The sequence below is a fragment of the Eubalaena glacialis genome, chromosome 11, assembly GCF_028564815.1.
Source record: "Eubalaena glacialis isolate mEubGla1 chromosome 11, mEubGla1.1.hap2.+ XY, whole genome shotgun sequence".
Taxonomy (NCBI): Eukaryota; Metazoa; Chordata; class Mammalia; order Artiodactyla; family Balaenidae; genus Eubalaena; species Eubalaena glacialis.
In genome coordinates this window covers 62,531,298-62,556,922 of record NC_083726.1, presented here as the reverse complement: position 1 = coordinate 62,556,922, position 25,625 = coordinate 62,531,298, and the positions used below count along the sequence as shown (strand labels likewise).

The window sequence follows — 25,625 nt, the reverse complement described above, 5'->3', positions numbered from 1 at the left end:
TGTTTTTCAGAGGAAGAAACTGTAGCTTAAACTATTAGGGTCATTTGCCTGAAATTCCACAGCCAGTAAATGATTGAGGGAGGATTTAAATCTGGTTCTTCCATACGTGACAATGCCTGGCATTCCTCAGGTGCTGATTAAGTGTTTGTTTTGCCTCCTTTCTGCCTACCTGCTAACCCAAGCAGGTGTAGGGAAGAGGTGGTGTTCAAGGCCCCCAGCACGTAGCCTTCTACTGGAGGGGCCACAGTACCGCAGTCGTCACAGGTACCAACCTCACAGAATAGTAATCACATGCACAGAAAGCTTTGTTGACAAGGTTCTTTCACGCACCTTATCATGGTGTACGGGAGCTGAGTGCCCTGATACCTGAAGATGTTTCTGACTCCTTCCCGACCTTCAGCCTACTGAGAAAGAGATTGGGAAGCAGCCATACCAGGTGATAAGCCTCAGAGGGGCAAAGTCCCCCTCCCCGTGACATGTATGGATGCAGAGCTCCCATTCCTGTGGGAGGGAGCTGGGCATCTGGGTGGTGGTTGGGCTATTTGTTCAAGGGTTGTGTCCATCCCTGTGACAGCCAGTAGAGCAGAGCCTGTAGCTGAGATGGTACTGCCTTCCGGAAGGGGATCATGGATCGGATAACCTATAACCCCTCCTCCTGAAAGGACTTTAGTCTTTGGAGCTGTCAGAGGAGCTGAGTGAGATAAGAGCTCTGCCAGGCAAGCCTGAAGGAAGGGAGGGAACACTTACCAGCTGCCGCTGCCCAGTCAAGACACACATCATGGAGCCAAGGGCGGCCCAACTGCGGAGGAGAGAAGGGCTAGGAGGAGAGCAGGAGGACCGGCCCTCCAGAGAAGGGGAGCCCCACTTTGGGAATGCAGAATGCCCAGGTGGGGCTGGAGGTGGGGTGCACTGTCGAGAGGGGGTTCTGCTGTCTACCTTCAATCCTTCCTGCTGTCCTGGGAGGCCAGTGAAGGCAGATCCCAGCCTCTGCCCCCTAACTACCCAGCTGGGGAAGGGAGGAGAAAAGAGCTATTCAGTACCTTGCCTTATCTTTCTGACTCTTTTACCCCAGATGGTGATTAGAGTAGCTTCCTGTTCCCTGGGTACCCTGTTTCCAGGAATGTCATCAGGCTCCCCGCTTGCCAGTGACCTCCTCACCCCCTGCAAAAATAACTTCCCCTTCTGATTGCTCCCCGCCCCCCCCCATGATACTAGATATTGACTGGTTGGGGGTGGGGAGGCTGCTGAGCACACAGAAAGCACTTCCTGGTCAGAGGATGCCTCTGGGTCTGCACTAGGCAGCAGAACCCCAACTCCTCCCCTTTGACCCCTTATCCTAGGAAACAATGAGACACATAGAGGCCCAGATTTGCTACAATGGACCCGACATATGCAGGTGAGGGAGGTCAGAGGTCAAAATGGACAGGTCCTGGAGTAGAGGGAGGGAGGGGTGAGGACTGGCTTGATGATAAAGACAATTTGTTCTTGGGTTCAGACCCCTCAGGTCAGAGCTACGAGTTAAGATAGAGGGGTTTGAAACACAGGTCATCAGGACAGGGGCCAAAAGTCAGCCAGTGAACAGTCTTCTGTTAGTGGGGCTAGAGGTCAGGAGAGGGAAGGCTGGGGTCAGGGAGAAGAGAGTAGGATCAGAGATGACAAGGTGGTTGAGGTTCAGACCCGGAGTCTGAAAGTATCTTTCCTGGATCCTCACTGCTGCCCTGGGAAACCAGAGGGAGTTAAACTGGGGATGGAAACCTCTGGGCAGGAGCCATGCTTGTTCATCTTTCCATCCCTAGCACTTAGCAATGTGCCTGGCATGGAGGGAGGCTCAGTAAATGTTTGGTGAGTGGGAGGATGGCTGACTGGATGGAGGGACCGGGGGCCCTGCCCTGCTTTGTCCTGTAGGCTGTGAAGACGCAGTTGCTGGAACAAGCACAAGGCCAGCTGACGGAGCTGCTGGATCAGGCCATGTGCGAGGCTATTCAAGCCTACCCGCCACAAGACAGACCAGTGCCCTCCATCCCTCCAGATTCCTTGCGCAAGTAAGAGTCTGAGAAGCCAGGGGGCTGGGGAGTAGCTGCGCAGCCTCCTGCATCGTAAGGATTATGAGCCACAGATGCTATCCCATGTGCCTTTTGCCAGCACTGATGTAACTCCAACTTCAGTCTTCCCTCTTCTCCCCTTATCGCCTCTGCCTTCCTGACCTCCACTGCTGGGCTTTGCTCTGACCTGGCCCTCCCTGACCTTCCACCTGGTCCTGCCCGCTGGCCCTAACCCTGACCTTCCCCTACTACTGCCCTCGGCTCCCAAATATTGACGTCCCGCAAGGCCCTACCCTCTGCCTACTGCCTTCTTCCTTTGGGTCCTGGCCCAGAACAACTGTCTCAATTCAGGACCCGGGAGCCATCCCTGGGGAAACGGAAAGTTTTCATCAACCGCAAGTCCCTGCTTGAGTAAGTCAAGGGTGAGGACGGGATGAGAAGAAAAGAAAAAGCTTTGTCTGGGGGTCCAGGGCACCTCATTTGTCATCCTCAGGCTCCAGGTGGTTTGGGGGAGGACTTGGAGAAGGTTTCTAAGGTTCTGTTTCTCTATTTGCCTTGGGTGTGATTGTGGAAGAAAGGCCACCAGGATGAGAATTGTCCGGGCTGGAAAGAGCTTTGGACAGAAGTCCTAGCCATATTGCAGCCCGTAGCTGCAAGTTCCCAATCACTAGGTCCCATCCCCACTTGTGTACAGTGCCTGAGCTAGTCTGCATGACCTTGAGAACTCTCCCACTGACATTCGGGCCCCTGTCCTTCCAGCGAGCTGATGGAGGTGCAGCATTTCCGCACCATCTACCACATGTTTGTCGCCGGCCTGTGTGTCTTCATCATCAGCACCCTGGCCATCGACTTCATTGATGAGGGCAGGTAGGCACCCCTCCCGCTCGGGATAGGCCCACAGGTAAGATCAGACCACCTGGGTTCCCAGTGTTCCACTTGCCACCGGCCTGAGAGAGCACGGGCCCGTTTGATTATTAGACACACATCAACATTGCTTTCCAACCACCTTCCCACCCAAAAAGTCCTCTTAGCACAGCCTTGGATGGCCTTTGGTCTGTTTTCTCAGAGTTAGCCCTCTGGGAACACTACTCCCCCACTCAAATCCTTCTCAATTGGACCCTTGTCCTGAGGCAGACAGACATGTATGTGCACGCACAAGCACGGTTCCCACCCCACTGCTCTCACACAGTCCTTTCCAAGGCAGTGGTGTTCAGTTCAAGTAACCTCCAGTGAGCCCCTCCTAAGTACCAGCCCTGGGGGGCACCCCAGCCCTCTCTGTGAGGCACTCCCAATCTTGTGGGGAAGACAAGATCTTGTGCACACAAGTGCTTTGGTGGATCGCTTCCCCCAAAAAGCAGCTCCCCACTCTGGGGATGAGCCTCAGGGAGCTGTAGACCCCTGGGGGTCTGGACTTGCATGACCCCATCTCACCCTACATATGGCTTAGGAAGCAGTAAAAGGAAGAGGACCAAGGATCTGCAGGTTCAGCAACAGCACTTCCTTTTGGCAAACTTGTTGTTCATCCTTATAATTAAGGATCAAATCTCAGGAAAAGTTTCAAATATATGTAAGATGGCTCCTTCTCCATCACCCACCTCCATCCCAGACCGTTCCCCAAGGGTAACATTTTTAATGGTTTTGAGAGCTTCCCTCCAGAGCATTTCGATGCATCCACTTCCAGATGTATATAAGAACCAAGGGAATGTATTTTATGGGGGTTTACATTAATAAGATACTGTACTTATTGTTTCCTTTTCACTCCCTAATGACCCATATTAGAGATCTTTCCATGTTGGTCCATTGATTTTAATGACTGCAGAGTCTGGAAGTGCCAGCTTTTGTTCATTTAGTTCTTTACTAATGGACGTTTGGGTCGCTTCTAATTTTCTAATTTTTCACCATTACAAACCATACACTCTTTTTTGGCTGCACAGCGAGGCTTGTAGGATCTTAGTTCCCTGACCCTAGGGATCGAACCCGGGCCACGGCAGTGAAAGCGCTGAGTCCTAACCACTGGACCTCCAGGGAATTCCCCAAACCATATACTCTTTTTTTTTTTTTTTAATATTTATTTATTTATATATTTGGCTGCGCCGGGTCTTTGTTGTGGCATGCAGGATTTTTAGTTGTGGCATGTGGGATCTAGTTCCCTGACCAGGGATCAAACCCGGGCCCCCTGCATTAGGAGCTTGGAATCTTAGCCACTGGACCACCAGGGAAGTCCCCAAACCGTATACTCTTTTTTTTTATTAATTAATTTATTTAGCTAATAATAAATTATTAATAAATTAATAATAAATTATAATTATTATAATAAATTATTAATTTATTTATTTGTTTTATTTTTTAATTAATTAATTTATTTGGCTGCATTTGATCTTAGTTGCGGCACACGGGCTCTCTAGTTGCCCTGCAGCACGTGGGATCTTAGTTCCCTGACCAGGGATCAAACCCACATCCCCTGCATTGGTAGGTGGATTCGTAACCACTGGACCACCAGGGAAGTCCCAAACCGTATACTTTTTTTTTTTTTAATAAATTTATTTATTTTATTTACTTATTTTTGGCTGCGTTGGGTCTTCGTTGCTGTGTGCGGGCTTTCTCTAGTTGAGGCAAGCGGAGACTACTCTTCGTTGCGGTGCGTGTACTTATTGCGGTGGCTTCTCTTGCTGTGGAGCATGGGTTCTAGGCACGCGGGCTTCTGTAGTTGTGGCTCGCGGGCTCCAGACCGCAGGCTCAGTCGTTGTGGCGCACAGGCTTAGTTGCTTCGCGGCATGTGGGATCCTCCCAGACCAGGAATCGAACCCATGTCCCCTGCATTGGCAGGCAGATTCTTAAGCACTGTACCACCAGAGAAGTCCCCAGACCGTATACTCTTAACCTAAGCAAACAAAACACTCAACAACCTGCTTTCTATTAATTCAAGTCTACAGCTCCAGACACCCCAAAAGTACAAAACTAACAAAAATCAAAGTTAAACTCTAGGCACCTCATACCCTAACACCGGTGGCACGGGATGTACTGAACCCTTCTGCAGTGCCACAGAGGGCTCTAAAGGTTATTTGGAAGCAAAGCCATCCCATGATTGAGTCTCCTCGGGCAATGCCCTGTTGCTAGAAGTCCTGGGCAACAGAGGTGCCATCTTGAACACTTTCAGAGATGGGGAGCTCACAACCTTGGCAAGATGCCTCAGTTTATCTTCCAAGAGCTCTGACTGCAGAGGAAGGGGACAAGGATGGGCCTCACACTTGTCTACTTTGTCTCTCCTTCCCCACTCCCAGGCTGATGCTGGAGTTTGACCTACTGATCTTCAGCTTCGGACAGCTGCCCTTGGCGCTGGTAACGTGGGTCCCCATGTTCCTGTCCACTCTGCTGGTGCCCTACCAGGCCCTGCGGCTGTGGGCGAGGCCCCAGTCCAGAGCGGTCTGGACGCTGGGGGTGGGCCTGGGCTTCATGCTGCTGGCCGGCCACACAGCAGTGCTCAGCATCCTTCCGGTCCATGTAGCAGTGGAGTATCAGCTCCCGCCAGCCTCCCGCTGTGTCCTAGTCTTTGAGCAGGTAGGTGATGGGCGGGACCAATGGTGGGCGGGGCCCCTGGGAAGGAGGGCATTGGATACTGTATTGGTGGGGGCGGAGCTAGTTACCAGGGGCGGAGTCCTTTGCGAGGGATTTGAGACAAACAGCAGGCTCCAAGGAAATGTAAACGAACCGGACACTGCTACGCAAATATAATCGATTGGGTTGGCCAGCTGGAGACTCTGCCCTTTCCGGTACCCCTTTACCCTCGATTCATCCCAGCAGCCGTCTGTGTTAGGCTATAAGACAGTCCAACAAAAAGATAAAGTATGGGCTTTGACCGTACAAAGTTTACAATCTGCCTGCCCCTCTCCCGTAAAAGAGACACAGAGAGGTTAAGTGATCTGTTCAAAGTCCCACAGCACCTTAACCTCTTTTCCATTCCATCTCAGGTCAGGCTCCTGATGAAAAGCTACTCCTTCCTGAGAGAGATTGTGCCTGGGACACTTCGGGCCAGAGGAGGTGAGGCCTTCAGCAGGCGCTGCTGTGAACTCAGTCCTCTTGGCTAGTTGCATGAAGCCACTAGCTGCAGGATCCTCGTAAAAGCTCCAACCTCCTAAGGCCATCTTGCCCACGGGTCACAGCTCCGGCCCCCAGGTGGGCTCTGTGGGCCTTAGTCATTAGGCATTCTCTTAGGTCCCACCTCTGAGACCCCTCCTCTGCTGCCCAGGACTTCTGGCTCATTCTTATTAAGACCCAGGGCATGAGAGCCTTCCATTAGGTAGTCAAAACAGAAGGAGAGAGAAGTGGGTGGTGCAACTTGTGGGTGCCAAATGAAGCTCTGGCCACAGCAGGTCCTGTGCCAGAAAATGGGGGTGCCATTCCCAGCATCCCACCCAGCTGTGTCCTCTCTCCCTTCCGTCTTCACTGATGGACCCCTCTTACTCCTCCCCAGGTGAGGGGATCCGGGCCCCCAGTTTCTCCAGCTACCTCTATTTCCTCTTCTGCCCCACACTCATCTACAGGGAGACTTACCCCAGGTAAGACCCTGCACGCCCTTCCCCAAATGCCCAGGCCCGTCAGGGATCTAGCCCTTCTACTCTCCTCTCCCTGAGGTCTTTAGCCTCGTCCCAGACACTGGCCACTTTCTCAGGCAGCACCCCATAATAAAAATGGGAAGTAAGGAGCAGGTATATTACCCCTTCTCCTTGCCCCAGCTCATGGTGACACAAGGCTGACTAACTGTCCTGGTTCGCCCAGGACTGCCCCAGTTTTAACACTGAAATTCTTACATCCTGGGAAACCTCTCAGTCTGGAGCAAACTCCAGATGGTTGGTCACCTTAGTGGACACTCAAGCTAAAAATCCACTTGTCGTCTCTGTTATAGAAGGTCCAAAGTGTTCTAGGCCCCCACCTCCCCAGATAATCCTCCCAGGCCTGAGCAACTGAGGGAGCTGCGGAGAGAGGCCCCAGGTGCTGGGCCCCGGCCCAGGCAGGAACAAGATAAAAGGATGAGAAACATATTATCCCCATTGCTGCTGCAGGACACCCAACGTCAGGTGGAATTATGTGGCCAAGAACTTTGCCCAGGTCAGAAGACGGGGTCAAAGGGTGGACTACCCGTGACTCATGGTGGCTGAGGGGACATTTCTGGGAGTGAAGTAAGGGAGGCCTGGGGAAGAGGTCAGAGGGTGGCGCTAAGGAAAGAGGAGGCAGTTGCTGGGCCAGAGTCTGATTCCAGAAGGAGGGGCAGCGACCAGTGATTCCTTTCTAAGTTATGCGTCCTCCACCCCCTCCCCAGGCCCTGGGCTGCGTGCTCTATGCCTGTTTCATCCTGGGCCGCCTCTGTGTTCCTGTCTTTGCCAACATGAGCAGGGAGCCCTTCAGCACCCGTGCCCTGGTGCTCTCCATCATGCACGCCACCTTGCCAGGTATGCCCACCAGAGGCAGGGCTGCAGAAGGCTGCACCCTGGGGAAGGCTTAGCAGGGAACCCCTCCCTCCGCTCACTCTTAGTTTCAACACCTTTTCCCTCTGACTCTCTCTTATCTGCCCCCGCCTATGGTTGCTCATCGTCAGGGTCTCACTTCAGATTGCCACCTACTCCCTACCTTTCAACCACTCTATGAACTCCCAACGGGCAGAGGTTTTGACATTCATCTCTGTATCCCCAACATGTGGCATGGGCTTCATGAGCAAATGGAATGAATGAATGAGTGCATGAATTAGTGAATGATTAACAAATGATTGGTAGGGGTTGGGGCCCTGGTTGCTGGGTGAGGGCTTCCTGGGGGGACCCCTGGAGCTTCTTGGGGGATCAGGGGGGCCAGGCTGACTTGCAGCCCCTTGTCTCCACTTACCAGGCATTTTCATGCTGCTGCTCATCTTCTTTGCCTTCCTTCACTGCTGGCTCAACGCCTTCGCAGAGATGCTACGATTTGGAGACAGAATGTTCTATCGGGTGGGGCCTGGACCTGGGCTACTTGGGAGCTGGATGCAGGGAGGGCTAGGGAAGGATGTGGGGAGGATGGTGGCTATGTTGGCTGTCACCTTGTTACCGAACCAGGTTCATTTGACCAATTCGCAGTAAGCCAAACACTGAGACGCCAAGATTTACAGCAGAGAGAGGGTTTATTCACAAGGCAGCCAAGTGAGGAGAAGGGAGAACAATCTCATATTCGCCTCCCCAAAGGCCAGGGGCTTGAGATATTTATGGGATAAAGAAGCAAGATGATCTTAGGTATGGGGAAAAGTGATTGGAGGTAGAGAAAAGGTGAGGTAATCGGTGTTCTGCACAGGTGTATCTGAGTTACATGCTTCTTCATGGGATGCATGTTAAAAAATGGAGGCATTTAGCATGATCTGAGGGTGGAGTTTTTGGCCCTCTGATGTCAAAAGGTCATTCATCCGACACCTGTGCAAGCCCAGTTTTAGGGTCAGTGGTCCCAACCAGTCTTAGCCCGCTTGAACTAGACAAGAGCCAACTCCAAGTTCCTGGAAAACTTATGCCCCCTGTTACTATAGTGACCCATACATCAGAGGTGTTATCTATATGGGGCAGTTAAGGAGTCAAAAAAAAAAAAAAAAATTTAAGGCTTAGTCAGTGAAGGCAGGTTACAAGCAGAAGGGTTTTTTAACAAGCTGTTCCCTTACCTGCTGTTCTGTAAGACGAGCTCAGGAATTTCCATTAGTCACCAGTTTCTCTTAACCCTGTGGGGCACGATTTCAACATCAGCTGTGCTGTCAATCTTCCACAGTGAGAAATGTGCTCCTCTGGGTATGGTTGTATTGTCACCCCTCTACCCCCTGACCAGCCAGGGCTAACTGCTCTTGTGGGGATGCTAATTTGGAATCTTCTTCTCCTGAAAGGGAGAGTAGGAGGGAGGGCAAGGACCCCAGATTCTGAAGAGGGAGTTGGGAGGATGCTTGCTGTCTCTCTCCTGCTGGGAGCCAGGCCTTGTGGAGAACACTGGGACAGGGGGCAGGAAGCAAGGGAGAGAAGCTGGGGCCTGGGCAGAGACAGGGCCCTGATGCTCACCTCCTCTCCCCCCCTGAACCCCCCCCCAGGACTGGTGGAACTCGACGTCCTTCTCCAACTACTACCGCACTTGGAACGTGGTGGTCCATGACTGGCTGTACAGCTACGTATATCAGGATGGGCTGTGGGTATGGGCTCTGCACACTCCGTCAGCTCCCAAAGTTCATGGAACCTCTCTGGGATATCCTCTCCTTCCCTTTCTCTGCACCATTCCTCTTTTCCAGACCTAGGGGCCCCTTTGACTTTCACCTGTCCCCATTCTACCCAACCCAATGGGCAGAAAGTCCTTCTTATGATCTAACTTCCTTCCTTCCTTGTCCTCAACTACACCTCCTCCACAGGGCATTTCTCCCCTCCTTAGCCTTCTAAGGAACATGCATATAGCAATTTTCAGTTACCAAGAATTTTCACGTACTACATAATCTGCCCTGTAACCCTGAGAAGTAAGTATTATTATATCCCCTTTTGAAAGTTGCATCTAAGGCCCAATGGACTAATAAAGTGCTCTTAAACAGGACATGTCAGCCCTTCTGATCGCAAATCCCATATTCTTTCCACTGTACTACACAACCTCTGGCTTCCTTAAGGAGGGGGCTCTTTGTGGAGGGGGCTTAGGGAGACTCACTCCACCCTCCTCCCCCCGGCTCCTGCCAGCTCCTTGGTGGCCGGGCCCGAGGGGCAGCCATGCTGGGCGTGTTCCTGGTCTCTGCAGTGGTCCACGAGTACATCTTCTGCTTCGTCCTGGGATTCTTCTACCCTGTCATGCTGTTGCTCTTCCTTGTCATTGGAGGTGAGCTTGGCCTCTTTATGCCCCTGGAGAGGGAGACATCCAGAGGGAAGAGACCTGGAGTCCCACTCCTGGAGATTCCAGACTGATGAGAGAGGCCATGTACCCAAGACAGAGGGGGAAATGTGTGTGCCTTCTGCGGGAAGGCATGAGAGTTGTGTGTGAGAGTTGGTGGGGGGTGGGGGACGGACTTGGGAGCAGGGAGGGAGGCAGCAAAGGGGTATCCTGGGGGATGTGGGAAAAGACTTCTGGCTGGAGAGGAGCATCTGAGCAGGGCACACATACAGGAAGACAAAGGGGAGAAAACTGGTGTGAGGTTGGGAGGTTTAGTAAGAGATCCAGGATATTGAAGTGTAGACTGAGGAATCCTGGTTTTACATGAGCCACTTGAGACCTCCGTGAGCTTCTGGAGCTGGGTTCAAGATCTTCCTCAATGGTGCCTTCCTGTTCCAACTCTTCCCCGTGCCCTGAGATAGGAAGGCAGCCAGGAAGATTAGATACAGGTATCTGGAGCTGAGGTGACAACATTTCTTCCTGCATCAGGGCCACTGAACTTCATGATGCATGACCGGCGCACGGGCCCAGCGTGGAACGTGCTCATGTGGACCATGCTCTTTCTGGGCCAGGGCATCCAGGTCAGCCTGTACTGCCAGGAGTGGTATGCACGGCGCCACTGCCCCCTGCCCCAGGTAAGGAACCATGACCCTCGCTCAGCTCCCCACCCAGGAGGACCTGCCTCCCCTTCCCAAGAGCCAGCCCCCTATTGTTGCCCAATTCCACAGCCACGGTCAGGGGCCAGGGCCCGGTTTGCGGGTGAGGGACGGGCTCCCGTGTCTTAGATGCACAGGGTGGGCACTGGGAGGGACCTTATTCACAACTCACCTTTCTCTGGCACAGACAACCTTCTGGGGGCTGGTGACACCTCGATCTTGGTCCTGCCATACCTAGAGGTCAGGGCACGCTCACTGCCCAGATGACACCACCAAGTTCTCTGCCTGCAAAGCCTGGGACCAGGGCTCCTCTCTGAATTCCCAGACCTAGCTCTGAGTCAAGGGGGCCTGCCATGCCTGACCCCACCAGAGAACTCCAAGGACTGAGATCTGTGGACCTGTGGGCAGGTGAGCACAGACTCAGAATGGTGGTGGCTCTTGAGCCCCCAGCCCGGTGGGTTGGGCAAAGGGCCCCCTCTCACTCCATGGCTGTTCAGACTGGGGGAGACACGAAGGGCCTTACAGATTTGGTGAAGGTGGGGTGACTTAAAGCAACTCGGACCATCAAGGTCTGAGAGGTGTTTGTTTCCTTCTTTGTGCTCTTTCCAATACAATAATAAACTCTTTGTATCGCTTTTTATTCATTCGTTTATTCATTCATTCATCATTTGTTGAAGACCCACTTAAAAAAAATTATTAATTGAAGTATAGTTGATTTACAGTGTTGTGTTAATTTCTGCTGTACAGCAAAGTGATTCCGTTATACATTTATATGCATTCTTTTTTATATTCTTTTCCATTATGGTTTATCCCAGGACACTGAATATAGTTCCCTGTGCTATACAGTAGGACCCTGTTGTTTATCCATTCTATATGTAATAGTTTCATCTACTAACCCCAAACTCCCAGTCCATCCCTCCCCCACCCCCCCCTCCCCCTTGGCAACCACAAGTCTGTTCTCTATGTGAAGACCCACTTTTGACAGGCATGACTGAAGATAGGCAAAGTCTGCAGAGGCAAGACTTTGTGATGGGAGGGGCTGAGGGTCTTGGGTGACATCCTCCTTTACCTATTCTATACCACCCCATCTCCCCAAAACTCAGCCTCACCCCCTCTTCCACCTCTACTCCTTCAGATCACATTTCCCCAACCCTTGACTCCTTCTGCCCCTGGCAACCTCCAGCACATCCTGAGAGGGCACATGGCTGGCCTCCTTTCCTTCAGAGGACCCAGGAGAGGAGCCTCCTGTACAGACCTTAGCCAAATCTTTTAACTTCGTGAGCCTCAGCTTCCACAGCTATGAAATGGACATTTAGGCAGTTCCCTGGTGGTCTAGCCGTTAGGATTCAACGCTTTCACTGCTGTGGTCCAGGTTCAGTCCCTAGTAGGGGAACTGAGATGCCACAAGCCACGCGTTGTGGCTTAAAAAAAAAAAAAGGACACTTAGGTGCTTTGTGACCACCTAGAGGGGTGGGATAGGGAGGGTGGGAGGGAGACGCAAGAGGGAAGAGATATGGGGATATATGTATATGTATAGCTGATTCACTTTGTTATAAAGCAGAAACTAACACACCATTGTAAAGCAATTATACTCCAATAAAGATGTTAAAAAAAAAAAAAGGACATTTAGGTTAGAAGTGTCTTGACTCTATGGGGACATACTGTTCCCTCATGCCCCTTTCCAGTCTACTCCTCAGCCAAAGGCAACTACTTTCTGATTTCTACCCTCATATATTAGTTTTGCTTCTTTTACGACTTCACAGGAATAGAGCTCTACAGTATGTACTCCTGTAAGGATGTAGTCTTGCTTTGCTGAATATAGTTCTTAAGATTATTCCATGTTTTGGATTGTTTGTACTTTCTTCCTGCTCAGCAGTATTCCATTTATGAATATACCACAATTTGTTTATCCATTTACCTGTTGATGGACATTTGAATTGGGGTTGCTATGAATAAGGCTGCTCTGAAGATTCATGTACAAATCATTTTGTGGGTAAATTTTTTCATTTCTTTTGGGTAAATGCCAAGAAACAGAATAGCTGGATCATAGAGGTGATACATGCTTGACTTTATAAAAAGGTGCAAAACTTTTTTCCAATGTGGTTATATCATTTTACATTGCCACCAGCAGTGTATGAGAATTCTAGTTGGGCACAGGACTTCTCACCAATGTTTGATTTTGCTAGTCCATTTTTATTTTGGTCATTCTAGTGGAGTGTAATTATAATTTACATTTCTCTGATAATCAATGGCATTGAACACTTTTCCATGTGTTTATTGACCGCTCGTGTATCTTCCTTTATGAACAATCTATTTAAGTCTTCTGCCCATTTAATTTTTTAATTTTTTAAATTTTATTTTATTTATTTATTTTTGGCTGCATTGGGTCTTCGTTGCTGTGCGCGGGCTTCCTCTCGTTGTGGTGAGCGGGGGTACTCTTCGTTGTGGTGCACGGGCTTCTCATTGCAGTGGCTTCTCTTGTTGCGGAGCACGGGCTCTAGGCACGTGGGCTTCAGTAGTTGTGGCTCGCGGGCTCTAGAGCACAGGCTCAGTAATTGTGGCGCACGGGCTTAGTTGCTCCAAGGCATGTGGGATCTTCCTGGACCAGGGCTCGAACCCGTGTCCCCTGCATTGGCAGGCGGATTCTTAATCACTGCGCCACCAGGGAAGCCCAATCGCCATAAACATTTAACAGTATAATATTTTGCCGGGTTTGTTGCTCACCGCTTGTTCTTTCTCCTTTTCATCTTCCTCTATCTTGACTTCTCTGTTCTCTAACCAAAATTTTCTTGAGTAGTTTCCTCAGGTGAGATATGGGATTGATATACTCTCTGAATCCTTTATATCTCCATATATCTTTCTTTTGCGCTAACAGGTGAATGCTTCCTCAGCTGGGTATGAGATTCCGGGGTAGCCATCCTTTTCTCTCAGTATTCCTACTGTTAACTTCCAGTGTTGCAGATGAAAAGTCCTGTGTCAATCTGATTCTTTTCGCTTTGTAAATAACTTGCTTTTTCTTTCTAGACACTTGAAAATATCTTTCTTTAATCTTGGAATTCAGGAGTTCCATGCTTAGATGTATGTCTTCTCTTTTTGTATCTTCCTATGCCCTTTCAGTCTGCAAGCTCAGAACTTTCTTCAGGTCCACAAAATATTCTATTTTTAAAGTATTGCCTCTCCTCCATTTATGCCTTTTCTTTCTTTTGGAACTAAAATATTTGAATATTAGGATTACTGGGTCTCTTCTCCAAATCTCATATTTTCCTCATTATTTCCATCTCTTCGTATTATTTGCTCTGTGCTTTGAAATATTTTTCCACTTCTTCTTCCAAGCCACTAATTTGAGTCCTGCCAGTGACCAGACTTCTTTCTTTCAGTAAATAGGCTGATTTTTTTTTGTTGTTGAAAATAATGTTTTTTTGGTTCCAGAAAGTATTTTTTGGGTACACTACTTGAATCTCTTTAGCTGCTCCTAATATTTTCTTAAGTTGTCACGTACCTCTTCAGTGGTTCCTGTGCTGTCCCGTAGGCAGGAACACCAGCTATAATGACCTCATCCCTGTAGGGCCAAGGCCCTCTGAGTCATGTTCTTCCAGTGTTCCTACAGTCCTGACCTCTGCTCAGGGCCTCTCCAGAGCTGGTCTCCAGGCTCCTGTGTGGTGAGAATGAGGCAGCTCCTCACCTGTCTCCACACCAGGCCTTCCCCATACTAATGCCAAGTCCAAGCCTTCACTTGTATGCCCTGATGCCACTGGTCCCAGCAGCAATATGGCTAAGAAGAAGCACATGTTCGGAGATGGAAGTAAAAAATCCCCTTAGAACAGTTGTTCTCAAATTTGAGCATGCATTAGAATCATCTCCAGGGCTTGTGAATATGGACGGTTGAACCCCACCCCAGGAGTTTCTGATTCATGAGGTCTGGAGTAGGGCCTGAGAATTTGCATTACTAACCAGTTCCCAGAGAATGCTGTTGCTGCTGATCCGAGAACCACGCTCTGAGAACCACTGCGTTAGAATACACCAAACCAAGCCCTCCTCCTTCATCTTCTTCAAAATTTTACCTTTTTTCTCCAGTAAGGAAATTAATCCAATAGCAGGGAGATATCATCTCCTTATTTTATATTGGGTTCTTCAATTTGTTCATGATACGGAGGCTTGTACACAGCTGGTCTCCATCCAGACCCCCTCCTCCACCAAAGCTCTCACGGGCCCTTCAAGACCCTGACTCCCAGTCTGAGAAGGGCGCCCAGGTAAGGATGCCTTGAAGCTGGGCTGAAGTGGAATAGAGGTGTCAGGGGAGAGGCATCCTGAGCCTGTGCAAAGGAGGACCCCTTTCCCCTGGCGGCACCCTTGTTTTACCCTTGTACCCAGAGGGCAGCATCGGAGCTGCCCGGCACTCCCTCCACGACCCCCTGGGGTCAGTGGGGACTCGGGGTGGAAGCGCCTGGAGTGGTGATGAACGTGGGAGGCAATGAGGGCTCTCTGGCCACCCTCCTGCCCAGTGGGGCTCTGCTCCCGGGCTAGGGCTAGGAACCCCGTCTTCCTGTCTGGGGTCTCCTCGCCCTGCCCCACCTGTGTCCCCAAACTCTGTGCCCACTCCCTTGCTTCAATCACACTCTCTTTACCCCTCTGATTCTGTCCTGTGTTTTCTCCAAATTTCCCTGCCTGTCCAGGAACCCCCGTATAACACCCACTCCACTCTTCTGTGGTCCCCTAATTTGTGCTGGCCCAGTGGTCTATGAGCTCCATAACACCTTCACATCAAAGGCCAGTCTCTCTCACCATCTCCAACACTTAGTCCGTTTGATGAGTTCTGGGCACCACCCTGTCCTTTTCCCTATCAAATTTCTCCCATTGGCATCCAGATATGCTCCTCTACTACTACAGTCATCTCTTCACCCCACATTCTCATCAAGCTGTCTCACTTCTCAGCTTTCTGTCATAGCCAAACTTCTGGAAAGAGTTGTCTGAGCTCACTCTTGCTGGCTTCTCACACCCATGGGTCTCCATATTTTAGTATAGGTTGTTTACTTCAGTTCCCGTCCCTTACTGCCATTTCCTCTGCACCATACGTATCCGCTCTAATACATGACAAACCTATACGTATTCTTGAAATATACGGTGTTGTACTGCACCTTTTTAATTTATATAAAGTAATTTATGCCATAATTCTCATCCCATTTCATCCATCGTTTTAAAAGATGTACAATGGTGTTACAGGTAAAGTTAGTTAATTTCTGCTGATAGTTCATTCCATCATATGCATGCACCACATTTTATATATGTCTTTTGGACATTTAATAGTGGATATTTAGCATGGGCTTGAGGAGACAGGGGTTCTCTGTGGGATTTCCTAGGAACTTGTTCTTAAGACATATTTAATTTCACTAAGAATAGCCAGATATTCTCCAGAATAGCTAGACTTAGAGCCATTTACATGTTCACCATCATTCCATGAGGTTTCCTCCATTTTAAAAGCAGGAGGTATCTAACTTAACTTTGCATATAAATAGCCAGTTGTTCCACCACCATTTGTTGAAAAGACTGTACTTTCTCCACTGAATTGCCTTTGCAACTTGGTTAAAAACCAATTCATCATATATGTATGGATCTATTTATGGACTCTCATTTCTGTTCCATTTATCTATAATTATGCTAATACCACACTGTTTTTTTTTAAAAGGAAGTGGGAAGGAGAAAGGATTTTTTTAAATTAATTAATTTATTTATTTATTTATTTATTTTTGGCTGCATTGGGTCTTCGTTGCTGCGCGCGGGCTTTCTCTGGTTGCGGTGCGCGGGCTTCTCATTGCGGTGGCTTCTCTTATTGCGGAGCACAGGCTCTAGGCGCGGGGGCTTCAGTAGTTGTGGCACACACGCTCAGTAGTTGTGGCGCATGGGCTTAGTTGCTCCGAGGCATATGGGATCTTCCCGGACCAGGGATCGAACCCGTGTCCCCTGCATTGGCAGGTGGATTCTTGACCACTGCGCCATCAGGGAAGTCCCACTCTGTCTTGATTACTGCTTTTTATTAAGTCTTGAAATCAGGCAGTATAAGTCTTCCTATTTTTTCTTTTTCAAAGTTGGTTTTGGCTATTCTAGATCACTTGCGTTTCCACATGAATTTTAGAATCAACTGTTAATTTCTACAAAAATCATACTGGGATTTTGATTGAGATTACACTGACTTTCTAGATCAGTTTGGGGAGAACTGACATCTCAGCAATATTGTGTCTTTCAATCCATAAACATGGTATACCTCTCCATTTAAGTCTCGTTTAATTTCTCTTAGCAATGTTTCTAGTTTTCAGTGTATAGAATTTGCACATCGTTCGTCAGAGTTGTCCCTAAACATTTCATTTTTTGATGATATTGTAAATGATATTGTCTTTTAATTTCAACTTCCAATAGTTTGTTGCTAGTATATAGAAATACAACTGGTTTCTGCATTTTATATCTTGTGTCTTATAACCTTGCTAAACTAGTAACATTTTTGTAGCTTCATCAGAATGTTCTAAACAGATGATTATATCACCTGCAAATAAAGACAATTTTACTTTTTCCTTTTCAATCATTATTTCTTTTATTTATTTTTCTTGCCTTATTGCCTGGGTAGAACCTCTAGTACAACTTTAAATAGAATGAGTGAGTGTGGACATCTTTGCCTTGTTCCTGATTTAGAGGGAAAGATGTGTATAGATACATATATACATATATATGAGCTATTTTATCAGCTTTATTCAAATATAATTCACATACCATTCAATGTATCCACATTAAAAGGGTACAAGTTAATAGTTTTAGTACATTCACAGATTTGTGCAACCATCTCCAGAATTCATTAATTTCAGTACATTTTCATCACTGTCTCAAAAAATCTTGTACCCATTCCCCCAATCCCTCCAGCTTTGGGCAGCTGTTTTCTAAAGTGACTGCACCAGGGCTTCCCTGGTGGTGCAGTGGTTGAGAATCCGCCTGCTAATGCAGGGGACACGGGTTTGAGCCCTGCTCCGGGAAGATCCCACATGCCGCGGAGCAACTAAGCCCCTGCGCCACAACTACTGAGCCTGCACTCTAGAGCCCGCGAGCCACAACTACTGAGCCCACGTGCCACAACTACTGAAGCCCGTGCACCTAGAGCCTGTGCTCCGCAACAAGAGAAGCCACCGCAATGAGAAGCCCGCACACCGCAACGAAGAATAGCCCCCGCTCGCCGCAGCTAGAGAAAGCCCGCATGCAGCAACGAAGACCCAATGCAGCCAAAAAATAAAATAAATAAATAAAAAATAAAAAAATAAAGTGACTGCACCAGGTTACAACCCCACCAGAAGTGTATGAGGTTCCAATTCCTCCATACCCTCACCAACACTTGCTATTTCCCTTTTTAATTATAGCCATCTTATTGGGTATGAAGTGGTATCTTGTTGTGGTTTTTATTGGCATTTCCCTGATAATTAATGATGTTGAGCATTTTGTCAGTTGCTTATTGGCCATTTATATATCTTCTCTGGAGAAATGTCTATTCAGATCCCTTGCCCATTTTTTAACTGGGTTATTTGTCTTTTATTACTGAGTTGCAAGAGTTCTTCATCTACTCTAGATATAAGTCCCTTATCAGATATATGATTTGCAAATATCTTCTTCCATTCTTTAGGTTTTCTTTTCACCTCCTTGATGCACAAACTTCAAAGCACAAAAGTTTTAAATTTTGATGAGATTCAATTTATCTATTTTTTTCTTTGGTTGCTTGTGCTTTGGTGTCATTCGTAAGAAGGCTTTGCCTGACCCAACCTCACAAAGATTTACTCCTCTATTTTGTTCCAAGAGTTTTATAGTTTTAGCTCTTACATTTAGTTCCATGATCTATTATGAGTTAATTTTTGTGTATAATGTGACAAAGGGGTTCGACTTTGCATGAGGCTATCCAGTTGTCCCAGCATCATTTGTTGAAAAGACTATTCTTTCCTCTAATGAATTGTCTTGGCATCCTTGTTGAAAATCAATTAAGTGGAAATGTGAGCGTTTACTTCTGGATTCTCAATCTATTCCGTTGACCTGCATGTGTATCCTGTAAACTACATTGTCTTGATTACTATAGCTTTGTAGTAATCAAAGCTTCCATTGTAATCAAAGTTCCATTCAGGACACGGTACTGTCTCAGCATTGATGTGTGACAGTATGTAGCAGAAGGGAACAGCACCACAACACCTCCAGTTGACAGTAAAAACATTTAAACCTCTGAGCCAACTTTAAAATGTATGTGATTATAAGAAAAAACTAAAAATACCATGCTACAAACTAAGGAAATGTGCAAGCTCATTATGCTGGCACCAGAGAATTTGCTAAAAATGAACTTCAGGAATTTTTCAAAACTAGGCCATCAGACTACTGGATTCCTCTAACATGTGGAAACTGGATCTCAAGAGCCAAAAAAGTATCAGTCTAGAAAAGAAAGAACAGAATTATTGTATTTGGGGTATAAAATTAAAGAGATGCTGGCTTGTACAAACAAAAGATATTCCTCTTTTTTTTTTTTTTTTAAAGATTTAGTTATTTAATTTATTTATTTTTGGCTGCGTTGGGTCTTCGTTGCTGCACACGGGCTTTCTCTAGTTGCGGTGAGCGGGGGCTACTCTTCGTTGCGGTGCGCGGGCTTCTCATTGCGGTGGCTTCTCTTATTGTGGAGCACGGGCTCTAGGCACGCGAGCTTCAGTAGTTGCGGCACGTGGGCTCAGTAGTTTTGGCTCGCAGGCTCTAGAGCGCAGGCTCATTAGTTGTGGCGCACAGGCTTAGTTGCTCCGTGGCATGTGGGATCTTCCTGGACCAGGGCTCGAACCTGTGTCCCCTGCATTGGCGGGCAGATTCTTAACCACTGGACCACCAGGGAAGTCCCAGATATTCCTCTTTAGAATAAAATACATCTTCTGCTTAAGAGACAGACACTTTTGTGACCTTGTCAAGAACCTGAGCTTTGCCCAGCCTCAGCTGCCTTATTTGTAAAATACGGCTTTAAAAAATCTACCTAAAGGCCAAGGTTGTACAGATGAGTACCTGTTCTGTCCTTTTAATTGCAAGACCAAAAATTCTATGAAACTTGGAATGCTCATGCTAAACCAGGGTCTGCAAGAGCATTGCCATCTTCATACAGTACCCAATCTGCAAGGTTCTCCACTTAACATTAAAAAAAACTCTCTAAAAAAAGAGATGAATCAACTAAGCATCCCAACTCTGTACCTCACCCCCCACCTACCATCCTAGTTTATCAACCCATTCTCTCTGCTGCCCCTGTGCTAGCTCTCAGGGGAACCGCATTTCTCCCTTTAGAACTCTGGCTTTTTGTTTCCCTTAGCACAGTTATGATGGGTTAGGAGATCCAAAAGGATGTTAGTTTAAATTTTTAAATTACGTGAAGCTTAAATTTTTAAATTACGTGAATAGGGAATTCCCTGGTGGCACAGTGGTTAAGGATCCACCTGCCAATGCAGGGGACACGGGTTCGAGCCCTGGTCTGGGAAGATCCCGCATGCCGCAGAGCAACTATGCCCGTGCGCCACAACTACTGAGCCTGCACTCTAGAGCCCGCGAGCCACAACTACTGAGCCCACGTGCCACAACTACTGAAGCCCGCACTCTTAGAGCCTGTGCTCCACAACAAGAGAAGCCACCGCAATGAGAAGCTTGTGCACTGCAACGAAGAGTAGCCCCCGCTCGCCGCAACTAGAGAAAAGCCCACGCGCAGCACCAAAGACCCAACGCAGCCAAAAATAAATAAATAAATAAATAAAGTACATGAATATATCCAGTACCAATGAACATACCTGGTGCCTAGATTGTGGTTTCTAAATGCCGTTCTCCACTAAAAGGAATCAGGGCTCCTTGCTGATTGCAAGACTGGGCAGAGAAGGGACAAGATTTTTGCTGTGCCAGGAAGAAAGGCAGTGTTTTTAAAAAAACCAAAAAGTCATGTTTAAAGGACATGGGAGCCAGATTAAAGCAGCTCTCTATGGTCAAAACTGGGACAATCTGAGCATTAAAAATAAGTAAGGTTAGAAATGGATTATAAGTTACTTAATAAAACAAGGGTCTGGGACTTCCCTGGTGGTCCAGTGGTTAAGACTCCGCGCTCCCAATGCAGGGGGCCTGGGTTGGATCCCTGGTTGGGGAACTAAGATCCCACATACCGCAACTAAGCCCGTGCGCCGCAACTAGAGAAGCCCGCGCACTCCAACGAAGACCCACCGCAGCCAAAAATGAAGGGTCCATATTGAAAAAAAATATATGACTAAATGAATAAGGAGAAAGGAGGGCTCTTCTTTATAGTCAAATGCCAAATTATAAAAGTGGAGGGAATGTTGGAGTTAGAAAACCACCATTTGGCTATCATTATGATAAAAGTTGGTTTGGCAAGCATCGTGAATGGATACTAAGTCTAGATGGGGAAAATATGAAGAGGAACAGGATATCTGCAAAATCTCAAAATGTCTCCTCATAGATTATTAGCTGCAAAGGGCACAATAGTAACCATGCCTTGCAGAAGCCAGACACCACCTTGACCACTTTTGACTTTGATCAAAGTTACATCACCAGTAAGGAGCAGATGGACATTGTGGCCTCGTGATGTGCTTCTCTGAAAAGGACACACGTGACAAGTCATATTGCAGCTTAGAATGCTGACCTGCATCCAGTCGTGAGGAAGCATCAGGAAAAAACAAACTGATGAACATTCTATAATATAACTGGCTTGTATTCTTTTAAAATGTCAATGTTAATGATAAAGAAAGGCTGGAAACAACATGATCCTGGACTGGGATCTTGTACTGGAAGGGGAAAATGCCATAAAGAGCATTGTTGGGACAATCAACAACTTTGGAATATAGACTTTATTTTATCTATCTATTTATCTATTTATTTATTTAGGCTGTGCCGGGTCTTAGTTGCAGCATGAGGGCTCTTTGTTGTGGCACGGGCTTCTCTCTAGTTGTGGTATGTGGATTTTCTCTCTCTAGTTGTGGCGTGCAGGCTCCAGAGGGCATGGGCTCTGTAGTTTGTGGCATGCGGGCCCTCTCGTTGAGGCGTGGGAGCTCAGTAGTTGTGGCGCACGGGCTGCCCCGCGGCATGTGGGATCTCAGTTCCCCAACCAGGGATCGAACCCGCGTCCCTTGCATTGGAAGGTGGATTCACTACCACTGGACCACCAGGGAAGTCCCTGGAATATGGACTTCAGATGAAAGTATGGTGTCAGTGTTAAATTTCCTGAATTTGATCATCATATCATGGTTAAAATAATATTCTTGTCCTTGGGAAATATGCACTAGAGTATTAAGAAATAAAGAGGCATATTGTTTATAACCGACTCTCAAACGGTTCTGAAAAAAATAAGTTATAGTACATACATAATGATAAAGAAAATTTGTAAAAATGTGAAAATTGATAAATTCAGGTAAAGAGTATATAGAAGTTCTTGCAACTTTTCTGTAAGTTTCAAATTATTTCAAAATAAAAAGATTTTTTAAAGGTATATAAAGAGGAGAAATAGCCAGCTTAGGACCTAGGGCACATAAGAACAGTTCCAAGTGTCCAAATTCTGACTTTACTGTAGTTTGCACACTTCCATCCACTCTCCTAAAAAGACTCTTACCCCAACCTTGCCATATCCAAGGTGCCCCACCCAGCTTTTAGCTTCCCAGCCCTTGGCCTACCACCCTGTGAAGTCACCATTTTCCTTCCCCAGTCATGGGGAGGCTAGCCTCTTGAATACTTTGACCCCTTTAAACAAAAGAAAAAACCCACTCAAACATTGTAATTCACCCAGGTGTTCCCAACAACCTTGTTTTCTGTTTGATGGTAATATGATTTCTCCAGGCCAAGGGCAAGATGGGTGACCAAACCTGTGAATGCCTTCATTCTTCTCGCAAGCAACAGATCCACAGCATACGGTTAATAAAATGGCCCTGATACCCACACACTATGAATTATGTACACCTGTCAACAGAAGCAGACTAGACCCATGGTTAAGAGCCAGAGGAAGATGGTCTGAATTTGGCTTTGACCCACCACTTAAAAGATGTGTGACTGAGAGCAAGTCAACTAGTACCTGGAGCTCATTAACCATTCACTTAACATTACCCACCTTGTAAGTACCAGACTCCACTTTGGGAAGCAATGATACAAAATCTCTGCTCCCAGAGCTTACATTCTAGCTGAGTGAGACCAGGGGAGGCAGGTGTAGGGGAAGTAAATAAATAAATAAATAAATAAATAAATAAATAAAATATAGTGTATGCCAGATGCTTATACATGCCATGGAGAAAAACAAGGCAGATGTAACAACAGAGGGTGAAAACGTAATTTTAGATCAACAATTCAAGGAAGGCTTCAATAAGTCGGTGACATCTGAACAAAAATCTAAAGGCAATGAGGGAGCGAATCATGTAGATGGGTGAACACCCAGGCCAAAGGGGAAGCAGGTGCAAAGGGCCTAGAGCAGGGACAGGCCTCAGTTGAGGGATGATTGCTTTAGTCTTAGGTGGGCTCTTGGAAGGCAAGAAAAGGAATTACGCACAGCAGGAGCTCAGTAAATGTTGATGGGCGAGAAGAAGGAAGAGAGAGACTACCATATTGTATCCAGAGATTTTGAGATTGAATTTTGGGAATGGAGGAAAAGAAGAATCCGTTTCATAAAGCTGGAGAAAAATAGATGATTCACTGATTTTATGTCCTGTCTTTCTAGCCTTCTCCTTTTTTTTTATTTTAATTAATTTATTTATTTAGTTTCGGCTGCGTTGGGTCCTCATTGCTGCGCACAGGCTTTGTCTAGTTGCGGCAAGTGGGGACTACTCTTCATTGCGGTGCACGGGCTTCTCATTGTGGTGGCTTCTCTTGTGGAGCACGGGATCTAGGTGCATGGGATTCAGTAGTTGTGGCGCGTGGGCTCAGTAGTTGTGGCGCACGGGCTTAGCTGCTCCGTGGCATGTGGGATCTTCCTGGACCAGGGATCGAACCCGTGTCTCCTGCATTGGCAGGCGGATTCTTAACCACTGCGCCACCAGGGAAGTCCTCTAGCCTTCTCTTAAACATACTTCAGAGATGGAGATGATTCAAGGAATCTGAAGATTTCATTTTTGTTTTGCTTTCTGGCTTTGCTTTGAGCTGAAAAATAAGGACTTTTTTAGTTTGCTTTTACTATGTTTAAGACATTTTTCAGATAAATAGAACTCTTTGAGATTAGGGCTTGGAGCTCAAATTATTAGTACTCTTAAAACAAATTTATTATTTGGAAGAAATTAGAGACCATTTATTGCAAAAATAACAAGTTTATAGGGAAATTATTAGTAATTTATGAATAGAAAATCTTTTTCCCCCCAAATGGTCAAGAGAATTGGGTTTGAGATTTGGATGTTCTTTTGCTATGGTTTGTACGGTCTGTATTTGCTTCTTCAAATAACTTTGGATGACTTTTACATGACCACGTTATTGTTTTCATAAATGGTATTTTTAGGAATTGGAAATAACAGAAAGTTCTGGTAGACTTGCCACTTGTCCTAAATAACTTGTGTAGCTAAATGCCTCTTTCCCAAAAAGTGACTGAGAAGCAACATCAGGCCAGGATTTTAAGTGTTAAATGGATGTTTTTATGTAAGACAGTAGCAATAACAGAAGACATAACAGTAGTTGGTTCCGTTGCTGGGCTTTTTTTTTTTCAACTTGGTTTCTGTTGTTGAAATTACAGAGGGAACATTCTTACTTTTTTGGTGTGTGTGAAGATTTTTCAAGAGTGATAAGTGGACAAGGTTCTGGTCTCAAGATACAACCAGTGCCCATTTTGTTTTCAGTGTCATTAAAGTATAATTAACTTTTTAAAAAAATTTATTTATTTATTTATTTGGCTGCACCAGGTCTCAGTTGCGGCAGGCGGGCTCCGTAGTTGCGGCTCACCAGCTCCGTAGTTGTGGCAATGTGGGCTCCTTAGTTGTGGCATGCAAACTCTTAGTTGCAGCACGCATGTGGGATCTAGTTCCCAGGCCTGGGACCGAACCTGGGCCCCCTGCATTGGGAGCATGGAGTCTTATCCACTGCACCACCAGGGAAGTCCCAAAGTACAATTAATTTTAGAGTAACTCCACTTTTGGTCTTTCCCCTCCCACTCAAGATTTTTGGGAAAATTTTTTCCTATTTTTAGCCTCTCTTACACCTTTACTTTTTTGCAAATTTGCGTTCTCCAATATTTTGTTGAAAGATAACAAACTTCACAATATACCAAAATAATACAGCTGAAAATTTAACTTTATTATTTTCCTATTTAAAAGTAATAGAGGGGGGCTTCCCTGGTGGCGCAGTGGTTAAGAGTCCGCCTGCCAATGCAGGGGACACGGGTTCGAGCCCTGGTCCGGGAAGATCCCACATGCCGTGGAGCAACTAAGCCCGTGCGCCACAATTACTGAGCCTGTGATCTAGAGCCCACGAGCCACAACTACTGAGTCCGTGTGCCACAACTACTGAAGCCCGTGTGCCTACAGCCCGTGCTCCACAACAAGAGAAGCCACTGCAATGAGGAGCCCAAGCACCGCAACAAAGAGGGGCTCCCGCTCCCTGCAACTAGAGAAAGCCCACGCACAGCAACGAAGACCCAATGCAGCCAAAAATAAATAAATTTATTTAAAAAAAGGCAATAGATACTCCTTATATCATAAAAGGGGAGCAAAAAAGGTATAAAGAAGTTAATTTTCAAATTGCCTGTAATCCCATCCCAGAGAAAACTATTAACATTTTGGCATATTTCATCTCATCAGTCTTTTCCTATGTATTTTTGAATGCAGCTCAGATATTACCATATATAAAGTCTTATATCCAGCTTTTTCAACATTATATTAAAATTATTTTTCTCTTATCTATAAAAATCCTCTTTGTAAACATAATTTTAATGGCAGAGTAATATTCCATCATATGGATGTACTATCATTTATTTAAACATTCTCTTAATATCAGATACTTAAAGGAGAGTTAGTGGGTCAAAGCACATAAAAATTAAGACGGC

The 25,625-nt window shown here is 46.7% G+C and overlaps 1 protein-coding gene across 2 annotated transcripts; it reads left to right on the top strand.

Moving 5' to 3' along the window:
• The first annotated feature begins 514 nt into the window (after positions 1-514).
• SOAT2 (sterol O-acyltransferase 2) lies at positions 515-11,231 on the top strand. 2 transcript variants are annotated; one of them, XM_061204901.1, is made up of 15 exons: positions 515-887; positions 1,341-1,396; positions 2,030-2,042; positions 2,375-2,453; positions 2,802-2,909; positions 5,324-5,600; positions 6,011-6,080; positions 6,514-6,598; positions 7,103-7,148; positions 7,360-7,489; positions 7,920-8,017; positions 9,124-9,222; positions 9,749-9,884; positions 10,425-10,570; positions 10,779-11,231. In XM_061204901.1, the coding sequence occupies exons 1-15, from the start codon at positions 779-781 to the stop codon at positions 10,827-10,829; spliced, it is 1,503 nt and encodes a 500-aa protein (XP_061060884.1). In that variant the 5' UTR covers positions 515-778; the 3' UTR covers positions 10,830-11,231. The 2 variants fall into 2 exon arrangements, with proteins under 2 accessions (XP_061060884.1, XP_061060882.1); XM_061204899.1 differs by having other exon boundaries at positions 1,906-2,042; positions 2,394-2,453.
• The last annotated feature ends 14,394 nt before the right edge of the window (positions 11,232-25,625 follow it).

What these genes read in the sequence shown, in the direction of transcription:
- SOAT2 (XM_061204899.1), top strand. Translation starts at nt 779, where the DNA reads ATGGAGCCAAGGGCGGCCCAACTGCGGAGGAGAGAAGGGCTAGGAGGA. An exon ending in TGGGAATGCAGAATGCCCAG is followed by an intron (nt 888 to 1,340) that starts GTGGGGCTGGAG and finishes CCCTTATCCTAG; the next exon opens with GAAACAATGAGACACATAGA. An exon ending in AATGGACCCGACATATGCAG is followed by an intron (nt 1,397 to 1,905) that starts GTGAGGGAGGTC and finishes TTTGTCCTGTAG; the next exon opens with GCTGTGAAGACGCAGTTGCT.